The sequence below is a fragment of the Coloeus monedula genome, assembly GCF_965178545.1.
Source record: "Coloeus monedula genome assembly, chromosome: 6".
In the NCBI taxonomy this organism is placed as follows: Eukaryota; Metazoa; Chordata; class Aves; order Passeriformes; family Corvidae; genus Coloeus; species Coloeus monedula.
The window spans coordinates 20869893-20882339 of record NC_138786.1 but is presented as its reverse complement, the minus strand read 5'-3'; the positions used below and the strand labels follow the sequence as shown (position 1 = coordinate 20882339).

At 41.6% G+C, this 12447-nt stretch overlaps 2 protein-coding genes across 3 annotated transcripts in view; one reads left to right on the top strand and one right to left on the bottom strand.

The window, feature by feature from the left end:
- Window positions 1-9101, bottom strand: part of IFTAP (intraflagellar transport associated protein) — a 40642-nt gene extending 31541 nt beyond the window's left edge. For both annotated transcript variants that reach the window (XM_082284554.1, XM_082284555.1), the window contains exons 1-2: window positions 9026-9101; window positions 4836-4924 (exon numbers count right to left, since the gene is read on the bottom strand). The gene's annotated coding sequence lies outside the window, so the exon portion shown is untranslated. The remainder of the gene's footprint in view (window positions 1-4835; window positions 4925-9025) is intronic.
- Window positions 9102-9456: 355 nt separating this feature from the next.
- RAG2 (recombination activating 2) lies at window positions 9457-11064 on the top strand (the record flags this gene model as incomplete). The annotated part of the gene is made up of 1 exon (XM_082283097.1): window positions 9457-11064. One exon carries the CDS (start codon window positions 9457-9459, stop codon window positions 11062-11064), a length of 1608 nt encoding a protein of 535 aa, XP_082139223.1.
- Between the last annotated feature and the right edge of the window lie 1383 nt (window positions 11065-12447).

Here is a 12447-nt window from a genome sequence, read left to right as displayed (position 1 = left end):
ATTTGCAATCACTTTGAAGAACTGCCCAATGCTGTAACATGGCCCTAAATGAAAGCAAGTGCAGAGGATGGTATGTGGGGAATACCTACTATCCCTGAAACTGAACATGTGGTTAGGACAGATGGTACAAGAGGGGTGTTCAAAAACTTATCTCAACCCATCAAGGTTTTGTTATTTTTCATTTTCATTCCACTTCGTTTTCTGCTGCTTCCCACCTACTTTATTTCAGAGTCTCTCTTAAATAATCACCACACTGTGTCAGTTGCAGAGAAGTTTAGTGAGGTGAACAGCTGAAACCAGGCTGACCAGAAGACTCTCACCTTTGCTAAGGAGCTAACCACTAGATTCAACGTAAGTAAATGGCTTCAGCAATCACCCAATCCACAGCCTCAAGGCAATGACTTCTTTAAACTGTCCTGAGAAAATGAAAAAATACACAATAATGGATTGGAATCCTCCACAATTTATGAAGTGGGTACAATGACACTTCTAGGAAGGAAATTACTGCATTGTTCTGCTAAAAAATAGCTACTACTAAAACCAAAAGCTTACACTCTTTTTTCCCAAAAGGAATCAAACTAACTTGGAGGTCTCAAGGAAAGTAAAGCAAGGGTATCTGATCCTTTCCTTGTTCTGGCTTTGGAGACTTTCAGAGTCAAATATCAGTAAGTGATGCATTCAAGCAGCAACTGCGCTTTCTTCTTTTTGCATTTCACTCCTGGTCATCCATCCAAATGACTTTAATGAGGTTACTTGAGGCAATCATTCATTAAGCCTTGCTGATCATCAGCAGATTGTGCAAAATCAATTTTATTTCTCAAAATGCTGTCTTCTTCCAAGCAGTTTAAGACAAATCAGAAATCTCTGCATTGAATCACAGAAGCAGGTCAAGTGAGTATTAGCATGTTTTCAATTATACAGTGATTAGTTCTATTAAACAACACAAAATGTGGTGGAATATAGACTTCCTGGTTTATGCTGCATTTTTAAGAACTTCACGTTTTTTTAAAAATACAACAGAGGCAATGAAAGAAATATCAAGATTATGAATTTTTAAATGGAAAGAGCAATAACCTAATCCCCTCTACAAACTCAATAAAATCCTATGTAATTTAATTTTTCAGCAAAAAAAAAAAAAACTTCACTAGCATTTCTGGCATAGGTTCCAGTCAGGTTTTCACACTATGAATTTGCTCTCCTAGAAATCATTCTCAATTTTAAAAAGAGACTGATTAATAAATGGTTTTTTTATAGTTCATCCATAGGTTCATGGAAAATATCCACTATCCACTATATCTGTTATCAATACTTTATAATCTATGTCTGCAAAAATCAGATTGAACATAAATACACTATCTTTAAATCTTATACTCTGTTACTACTGGACAATGCCCCATCTCTTTTCCCCACAGAGTTATCACAGTAACTGCACCTTTAACAATATTGTTACAGCAATGAAGAATGAGGTAGCACCTTTGCAAAAAGAATGAGATTTTATCAGACAAGCACACTCAATTTAAGTCTCTCGAGGTTCTGGCTGCTCCCAAAAAGGCCACCACCACCACCTTCACTTCCTCCTCACGTCCTGGTTTACCACTCCAGTCCATGTCTTGGGCAGACCAAATAAACTATCAGTACAAAACTTGAGAGTAATCAGAGCAAATGCATATATGCTGTTTTAAAGACATGTCTTCTAATACGCCTTACAGCTGCATGATTGTGATTGCCTGTACAAGGGGACAGTGGGACCGTGCAGTGGGAGCAAGGGAAGGATACAGGACTGCCCTTTTGGCACCCTGTCATAGTTGTTTATACAATCATGAAAGCACAGCCTCATCAGAAACACCCCCACAAATGGCCCAGAAAGCTGTGCTTCCTCCACACTGCAAAAGCAGATGGCAGCAGGGTACTCCTACACCCACCACGCTGAGCTGGACTCTGCAGCACAGCTCATCAGCCCCCACGGTGCCAAGAGGCAGGCAAAGCTGGAACTCCAGCCTGGCCTTAACAAGTGCTTGCTGTTAGCTATGGACCATGGTTGCTGCCTTAACAAACATCCCAGGATGGCGCTTTAAAAGTAGGCCAAGTGAAAGGAGTGATTCTGGGAATTGCCACTCGAGAAAGACATAAAGCATTTTGAGTCAGACAGCAGAGGAAGGTTACCCATTTTCCTGAAGGCAGAAAACTGCTTCCTGCTTGTCTAGACATCTGCAAATCTACAGTTGCGGAAGAAAGCCCTCCCTGCCTTACTCTCCTGCCCTACTTTTCTTCTTCCTCCTCCTCCCTGCTACCACCACCACCTGCGGGGAGGCAGAGCTCCAGGAGCAAACCCAAAGCCACCAAGTTCTGGCCTCAAGCAGGTGCAGGTCAACCCAGCTGGGGGAACAAACTAAAAGTTACAAAGGACAAAAACTTTCAGATGAGGTTCCTTCCAACATCTTGCAATTCAATGTGATCTACGACAGCTAATCCTGTTAAAATCAACTGGATGTTTGCCATTGCCTTCAGCAGGAGGCACACACTTAATGCATCAGCAATTTGTGTGGATGGGAGCTGCATCTGCTTGCCTGAGTGCATTACTGAGCCTGAGAGCTGACCTTTAGATGGACAAAAACATGTGCCTCTCATGCCCAGCTCACATGAGTTTTTAAAGGATATATCCAAGGGCTTTAACTGCAAGCAAGCATATTGATCCTCTTGGATTTCAGTGCTATTATGCCAGCCCCATACCTGAGCAGAATTTTCTTTTAATGAATTTCCAATGGCTTCAAGAGTACTGCTCCCTTTAAAGACAACCTGGAGAACCACAGCAGCCACTGCCCCCTGGAATGCGATTGTCTGGGAGCTGACAGTCAAAGCACAGCCAGACTCAATCAGATATTTTAGATAAGACCTCTAAATAAAGCCCTCTCCCTCACAAGTTAAATACTGTTTACTGTCAGTTTTAGATGAGACAGAAAATTGAGGACTAGGATGCTGGACTCCCTATTTTATGCCCTTTTTTACAGATTTCAGCCTGTGGGTCCTGGCTAAATATCCAGCATATTTGCATTCTGGCTGGCAAATACTACACAAATGAGTAAGGCAGCCTTCCCTTTCCCTGCTGAGCTGGAGTGCGTTACTGCAACCCACAGGAAGCCAGCTACATTTCAGCTCAGAGATGACTGTGTTTTACTGGCAGAAAATATGCTGAAAAGCCTGGAAATATCTCAATGCAATTTGGAATGATTTGGGATGAAGAAGATGCAAACAACATATTATTTTATTTTAAGAAATTAATTATAGAAGAAGAAAACCAAGTGAAATGAAGCATTTCCGTAACAGTGAGCAATCTGCTGAAAACATACTACCTATGTCAATGTTATTAAAATAGAAATTGTGAAGGAAAAGTCTATTTATTCCTTTCCACACGGGTTCTCTGCCAGTTAAATTCAGGATGGAAATCCAAGATCTTCTTGCTATGACCTGGACAGTTTTGAACATAATTTCCCTACTGTGTAGATACATTATTCTGAAGCTATTTGCTGCAGCTTCTCCAAAGCACTTTGTCATTGACAGTTAAAGAGAGCAGCTTGGACAGACTATGTCCTCATCCAAAAATGACATGCTGTTGCCAAAAAGCTTTAATTTCTCCATCTTCTCAACCACATAATTGGAAAAAGAATTTCTAAAGATAAGGCATGTCAACTGGTAGAAAAAAAGTAAAATGAATGCAAAATATTAAAGTGACACAACGGGGGGACTGGATTTTTCTCTGAAATATTTGTATATTTTTTGCCAGTAGATCTTTGATCACAGACCCAAAGGAGGGTCAGAATATGTCAAACACTTAGATAAGAAGCTGTCAAGTATTATCTAGGCCCTGTTGAAAATACAAATAAATGTGATCTGAATGCCCTTAAATTTGTGGGAAGTTCTTCAGCATTCAACTCTGCTCTACAGTCTCCCTTTATCTTTGTTTCAGTAGAGAAGTAAAAGGCCCATATGGATGCTACAGGGCACAGTGCCTTAGCACTGCTGTATTTCAGATGAGAAACATCACCACATCCTATCTGCATTACAGTTATTCAATGTCTCAAGACAATTCTTGCAAACATTTGGTATGTTTGCTTTGCTGTACTAATCAAATTCCATTTCAAGTTCCTTCTATTTCTATTCTCACAGCAGTTTCAAATGGGAGTTGAGACATTTCTAAAATACTGTGCAGCAGATGTTGTAACTCAGGAGTGGGTGAAGTAGGGCCAGGAAAACAAAAGCAGGAGCTATGAAGAGTAAATTGTTTTCCAGGTTTTTCTGTTTATTTGTTGTGCTGTGTAATGCAAGTGGCTTATCCTCTGTGCCCCAGCACTGCTAGCTGCTGAAAGGATATGTTCCCAGTGGACTTCCCAGCGTCTCATTATTTTTTGTTGGAGAAAAGCACTGCGAAACTGATGAAAAATGTCACAGAAGGATGCAAAGTTTTATTAGTCTTTCAAGGTCTGATCAGAAGGCCACTGAAGTAGAAAAAAAGACATTTTTAATTACTTCAGTGGACTTTTGAGTTGGACTTCTAGTCAGCCCTCACTCAGTGAACTGCATGCATTTGTCATTTCCTTTGCTCTGTTTCAGTGTTACTGCCCGCTTGCAGCAGAGCATTCCTGGGGAAAGTAGTGTGCCAATCAGCAAGAGTTGTTTTCTTTTGCTACCTATTGAGATTATTTTTTCTTTTAACTCAAAATATATTTTAAATTACATTTTAAAATAGCACTGCAAAATTCTGAAGATGATCACAAGGTTGATAGGTTTACAGTGTAAAAAAATTCAACCATAAAGAAGTGTATGCTGCAGATATTTACAATTTAAGAGGATTCTGCTGTCACTCTGAGCTTCTTCTACTGCAAAGAGTTAAAGCTTCTGGAGGCTGGTGGGTTTCTTGTTGTGCCATCTGAAGACAAGAGAGGAAAGGAAAAAAAACCAGTCACAGCCAGTTAGCCACAGTAGATCGAGTTCTCAGGAGCACATCTGCAAATTAAGCAGATAGATTCCCCTCCATCAGGCTGTCTCTCCATGCCACGAGCCCCCTGTGCTGTCACAGAAGACTCCTCACATTGCTCACATTTGAATCCCAATTACACAGAAAGATTACGGAGGACGCAAAAAACTGCTATCAGCCAGGTATGTCTAAATTACTCTTTTGCCCAAAACAAATTTGGTTGATACACTTAGAAAATTTCTTGAGAAATACTATATAAAAAATTGCCTTCCTTAAGCTTCTTTATGGAGGACTTCAAACCTCTCTGTGTGTCGCGATATGATTTTGACTGTGGAGAATTTGGAAACAGCACTTGCTTTTCAGGGGTATGCTGCTTTGGAAATGAAAAAACAGATCTGTCAGAGAAAAAAAATACTACAAAATCAATTTACTTTACGCCAAAGTAACTGCAAACTAATTAATTTAATGGTCAGCAATGGTTGTTCACCAGCTAAGCCTCCATGTTATCCTGCATTCCATTCTCTCAGTGTCCAATCAGTACAGCTGAAAAATCTTATTTTTGTGTAAATGAAAAAAGGTTCTTTGTGGTTGCTACAGTTCATAAGATCAACTCATTCATCATTCATTATTTCACAGCATTCAAATTACTGTGAAATTATTACAAATAATACTTTCAGTGTTGAAAAATATGAGACGTCACACTAAACAGCAGCACTGATTAGTCATTGTTCTCCTGATTAGAATGTTTTTGTTGCCTAACTGGGTAACAGGCAAACCACATAGGTGAATAAATAATTTCTGCATACGGTCAAAGAGGACAAGAAGTAATAAACACAGTTTGAGAGTGACTCAGTGCCTTAACATTGTCATCTAGTGACATTTGATAAAGCCTAGATTTACTAGAACCTAGGACACAAAACCAATGGGAGACTTGCTTCCATAGGAGCAGCTAAAAGGAAGAATATCCAAAGGTATATGTAATGTCACTTGCTGTTTAGGTCACTGAGTGCTACCCCTTGTCTCTAAAAGATGTTCCTCCTGTACTTCTCGGTGAACACTTAATATGGTTTCTGAAATGGTACACCACCAAAAATTGTAACTATGTCTATCTATTTCCACAGTAAGCACATTTCAAACTACATTAGCTACTGCTTTTAAAAAACACCTTCTCTCTTCATTTGATCCTTCTATACATGTATAGAATACATGCATCTCCCAATGCAGCTATCTAAATCTGAATTCCTTATCATCTCTTCTTGACACATAAACAACTCTTACCTGAAAAAACCTGCTCAAAATACTGTTTGATTTCAAAATAAACACAAGGAGAATATTAGTTTTCTTCTTTCTGTTAGCTTAGCTTCCAGCTCAGGTCTCTACTGCTTCCCAAATAGGGGGCTTATAAAGGTAATGCTGAGATTCTCATTTAATTGTATAATCCTTACATCTTAACCTTTTATAGAAACACCAAATATGATGAAGCATGACTCAAGTCATCATAACTGGTAATTGTTTATGTAACTCCCCCGCTCTCTTTTTATTCATCTTTACTCCTTGTAGTGTCTCTTCCCCGGTATCTTGTGCTGCACCACAACAAAGGCATTTGTCTGTTACCCTCTGCACCAGCTGAAATGCTAATCCAACTCCACAGTGACAGTTTTTGAGCATAAAGCCACAAAAAAACACTTTAAACTCTTTGCTTATAAGGTTAGATCTTTACCTTTTGGGTTCCCCAAAGCTGCTCAGGGTTAGATGAGCCATGGCCCAAAGGAATCAATGGTATTGGAAGGTTAGAGGTGGAGGTCAGCGTAGCCAAAGAGCAACCACATTGTATTAACACACTGTAATTGGCATGAAAATACTAAATAAAATAAAAAAAATGGAAAGCGAAAGCAATTCCAGTCAGTGCCTAAACAGCTACTTCTGTCCAAAAATCTCAGATAAATATTCCCTCCAATACTTAACAAACTGCTTGCTTATGTAAAGTTCAAGAAATATTACAAGATGACAAGGAAGTGTGTCTAAATGTGCTTAACCAGTACATTCTGTGTGTCTATCAATCAAATCATTTTCACTGATTTTTCTCTGTATCTGCAGACTCTTCAGACAGTAAACTCCTCAGAACTGAGTACTGCTCAGTATTTGGGAAACAGTTTGTGGCACTGTGGACACTAATAATTGTCATATTTGGAGATTCTTTAAGTATGTAAAAATATAAGATGCATACCAATATATTAATTAAATTGTTTGCCACTTTTAATACTCTCATTAGACTTCAAATATAAACCAGCAGTCAAATGTAGAACACTAGTGGTACAAAACAATGAAATTTAATTTTCTCATACAGAACAGAAATTTTCTCATGGCATCTTCAGTATGGAAGACATTGTACTTTTCTAAAGATCCTGTAAAAACAAAGAAGCTAAGTAACCAGACAATATGAAAGAAGAGACAAATGACATCTAATCCAGTAAACCCAACTTAGTGCAAGCTCCTCTGATGATGCCATTTTTGAATGCTTATAAGAAACAAGCAGCAGATTCCTGTTTAGCATATCACCTGAAGGTAAATAATTTCCTGAGTCTTTCTTCATGCATAATAAGGACAAAACCTGCTGTGTATACTGACATGCTTAGAAAAGGGTTCACTAATTTAATTAACTTATAACTGAATTTCACTTACAGTGCAGTACTTTTGAAAAGAAATCTAAATGTAGAAAAAACTACCACCTTCAGGGCAAAGGTATTAGGCAACACAGTGAAGAGAACCCAACCATGATCTTTGGATGACTCCACAATGTAAGACAGCCATTCCATGGATTGTTTTTCAAACAGACTCAGTAATGGCTATGCCTACTCTGTCTGTGCACTCTGGCCTGAAAACATCTCACCTTCAAAAAACATTCCATGGCAGATCCCTGTATTAGCACACCAGTTTGCACTCCAGTTTGAGGGCAGGCAGTGCAGCAATATGGTACAGCAAGGCAATTGATGTAGTCAGTGTCATCAGTTCCCCTGTTTTTACAGCGACTCTTCCTGAACACGATGTTGTTCAGATTCCCCCAGGTTTTGATGTCACATAACTAGAAGATACCCAATCCTCCCTTAAAAAAGAAACTCTGTGTGTCTTGTTTTTGTTGTTACAGCAAAATGACAAGCAGGAACAAGGAAAATATGAATCCTAAAGACTTCCAAAAAAGTAATTACATTTTAAAATGTAGGATTTAGTGGGTTTTTTTCTAATATTCAGTTCATACTTTTAAATTCCGGGGGTTTGGCAAAGGCTGGGACAGAGACCTCGGACATTTACTAAAGGACACAAGTCTGCTGTCACCAAAGGCCAGTGCCAATGAATCAGCCAGTTAATTTCCCTCCCTGCTGTCTGTGCTCTCCAAAGCTCTTTCACAGTCAATATCCAGGCTGATTACATAAACTCCTTTCGGTCTTCAAACAAACAGGTTTATAAAAGATACCCCTTGAAACCTACTCATGAAAGCATGAGCAAAGAGCAGAGATGAAAGACAATTCGAGTACACTGAAGACCCGCAGCAGCGGGACTCGCAAGCCCCCGATCCCGAGTGGGCTGCTCAGCGCAAGCGTGAGATTCGCGCTGGAACCCGCGGCCTGTGCCTCTCCAGGCAGCCCTGCACGGCTGGAGAGACAGCGGGCACCGCCTGCTTCTAAATGCAGTCAACACATCCTGACGTTTACCCTGTAAACAAAACGTGCAACCTGAACTCTGAGCGCACGCCCGCCCTCCAGCGCACCGACTGCGGTGCCCTCGGGCGCGTTCCCGGCCGGGCGCGGATGGGCGGGAGCCTTCAGCCGCCGCCGCGGGACGAGGGGCGCCGAGGCGGATGCGCCTCCCGCACCCGAGGGGCCCCGGGCCTGCGGCGTCCGGGAGGCTCCAGCCCGGCATTCCCGGCCGCCTCGAGGCGACAAACGGGCAGGAAATCCCGGCTTGTGGCATCCCCGGCGCTGCTCCCTTCTCCCGGCCGCCCCGGGCCGAACCCCGCCGGCAGCACACCGGCGCCGGCCCCGCGGCCGCACTCACCGCCGCCGGCTTTCTGAGCCCGCCGGTCCCGATTCCCCGCGGCCGGGACGAGCCAAGCGGCGGCCGTGCCGGGCCGAGCCGGGCAGCCCAGCAGGAACTACCGGCCCCAGCAGCCCGCGGGGCCGCGTTCCCATGGGAGCCGGCCCGGGAAGCCGCCCCGGCGCAGAGCTGCGGCCGCACGGTGTGTGGGCTGCATGTGCCGACAGCCCGTAGTGTGCACAAAGTCCCCAAAACACCGCGGGAGCCGTGCAAGCCTCATGCTTGATTCATCTCTCGAGTCACAGACAAGCGTGTCTTTTTGGGTCTCAGAGTGCGAACTGCAGGGCAACTTACATACGATTTATTCAAGTTCTGTTAAATAATTGTGATAGGATCTAATGCATATTTGATCTGTTTGTTTTGTTTTGTTTTTTTATTTTATCAGCCACAGTATGGCACACTCAACAGACAAAATGTCGCTGCAGATGGTATCCACCGTCACTAGCTCATCCTTGCTTCAGCCGGGCTTCTCTCTCCTGAATTTTGATGGGCATGTTTTCTTTTTTGGTCAGAAAGGATGGCCAAAGAGATCCTGCCCCACTGGTGTTTTCCTCCTCGATATAAAGCAGAATGAGCTGAAAATGAAACCTGCCTTCTTCTCTAAAGACTCGTGTTACCTTCCCCCTCTCCGCTATCCCGCTCTTTGCATGCTCAGAAGCGATGCAAAGGCTGATGAGTACCAGTATATCATCCATGGTGGTAAAACACCTAACAATGACCTCTCCGATAAGATTTACTTTATGAATCTCGTAAGCAAAACTAGCAAGAAAATGACATTCCAATGCATTGAGAAAGACCTGGGTGGAGATGTCCCTGAAGCTAGATATGGGCATACAATTAATGTAGTTCATAGCCGGGGAAAAAGCATGAGTGTTCTGTTTGGAGGGAGGTCATATACTCCTCTTGCACAAAGAACCACTGAAAAATGGAACAGTGTAGTTGACTGCTTGCCATCTGTGTTTCTCATTGATTTTGAGTTTGGATGTTGTACATCATACATCCTTCCAGAGCTTCAAGATGGACTTTCTTTCCATGTTTCAATTGCCAGAGATGATACAATCTACATCTTGGGTGGCCACTCACTTCAAAATAACACCAGGTCCCCCAACTTGTACAAGGTAAAAATTGATCTGCCCCTGGGCAGCCCAGCTGTGACCTGCACCATTCTGCCGGGGGGGATATCTGTGTCAAGTGCTATAGTGACACAGATAAGTGATACTGAATTTGTCCTTGTCGGTGGCTACCATTCTGACAACCAGAAACGGTTGGTGTGTAACACCATAGTTCTGGAAGACAGTAAGGTAGAGATTGTTGAAAGTGTGAGCCCAGAGTGGACACCAGATATTAAACACTGCAGAACGTGGTTTGGCTGTGATATGGGTAAAGGGTCTATTTTGCTGGGCGTTCCAGGGGCCAACAAACAATTAAGCCCAGATGCAAACTACTTTTACATTTTGAGATGCAAAGGAGCAGAAGAGGACAAGGAAGAAGAATCAATAACACAAATTTGCAGTCAGACATCAAGTGAAGACCCTGGAGACTCCACTCCATTTGAAGACTCGGAGGAGTTTTGTTTTAGCGCTGAAGCCAATAGCTTTGACATTGATGATGCTGACACTTACAATGAAGATGATGAAGAAGATGAATCAGAAACGGGCTACTGGATCACCTGCTGTGCCAGTTGCAATATTGACATTAACACCTGGGTCCCTTTCTATTCGACAGAACTCAACAAGCCTGCAATGATCCTGTGTTCCAGTGGGGCTGGCCACTGGGTCCACGCGCAGTGTATGGATCTCTCAGAGACCATGCTTCTCCGTCTCTCAGAAGCAAATGTCAAGTACTTCTGCAACAACCACATTGACCTTAATAAAGGGCTGCAGACTCCCCAAAAGGTGGTGTGCCTGAAAAAGCAACCCATGAAACCATTGCGCAAAAAGAAAGCCATGAAGTTATCAACATCAACGAAAAAGTCCTTTCTTCGGAGATTGTTTGAATAGATTTACAGTGCTGATTTGTATTCACCTGGGAGAAAATGGAATCCCAGGCAAAGGCAGCAATGGTTGAAGGAAAGTGGGCTCTCAGAGCTCAAAGAGGTCTTCTTATTCCAGTTATCTCAATGTTTTTGTTACATTTCAAAGCACATTAATTTATTCTGTCCCTTATGTGTATTTTTGTAATATCCAGACAGGGACCCCATCCTAGAGGGCACTGTGCAAACACACAGCCAGATATTGGTAAACTGTGTGCTGTATTTTATGCTATAACTTACTCCCCAGCAAGTTTAATGGAACTGCTGTTAGGATAAGACATTATTCTATGTAGTCAGTGCTGTTACCATCTGTCCATAAAGAACATTATATTGCCCATTTTAATTTTTTATCTTAGTCAGTAGTTCTAGAAATATTTGACCTAATTTATAGCTGCATTACTCCAGTTTTATGTTGGTGTAATGAAATAAAATGAGACTAATTATTCTGCTTTTACACAAAAAAAAGTCCCTTGTGTCAGAAATAATGAAATATTCAGACACTGAGGGTCAGTTTTCTTCAGGGACTTCCTTTATGGAAAGCTTACATATGGAGCATTTAATTCTGGATAATTAATTTTTTATTTTGAAAGTTATGGAATGATTGTATGTCAGTTTTGGCTACCTTTGTGGAATATCATCTTACAGCAAAAATTAAACTGCTTTTTTTAAACTACTGTGATCATCAACTGCTTTGTGTTTGTATTTTTAAAAATTCAGTAAGGTAATAAAGTTTATAATAAAAATGACTGCATTTTTTCATGTATTCATGGGTAAATCAAACACTGTAAATCCTAAAGTTTACAAAAGGACAGCATGCATGCTTCGGAGGTCCATATGAAGCCTGATAAGGGGCCTAGCTTCACAGCCACCCCATGCTGTGAACTCCCGTTGACTTCAGAAGAAATTCCTTCTGATGAACAGGACTTTTATCATTTACTGCAGGTCCTCCACTACCCATTTCTTTCTCTGCTTTCCCAGGGTGACTGTGTAGAGTGTGAGAGCTTAGAAGTGCAAACTGTAGCTCAGAGTGATTCATTGAGCCAGTGGAGCATTGTGAGGGTAGAAACAAATGCAGTTGGCTGCTCAAAACATGAGGAGAAGATTGGATTCAAATTGAAAAGGACATTGTCAAGGTTGAATAGCCCAAGAGTTTACTAAGTTTTTTGTGGATTCTTTTATTGGCTATTTATAAAGCCTCATCATTCTTGACTTTATTTTTTATTTGTATTACTGCTCCAGACATCTTTTCAGAAAATCAATACCAGCAGCCGAACATTTGTGAGCCAACAATAACAGCTCAGTATTCATAGTCCAACTCTCATGCTGGATGCCTGAATAAAAAAAAGAAAAA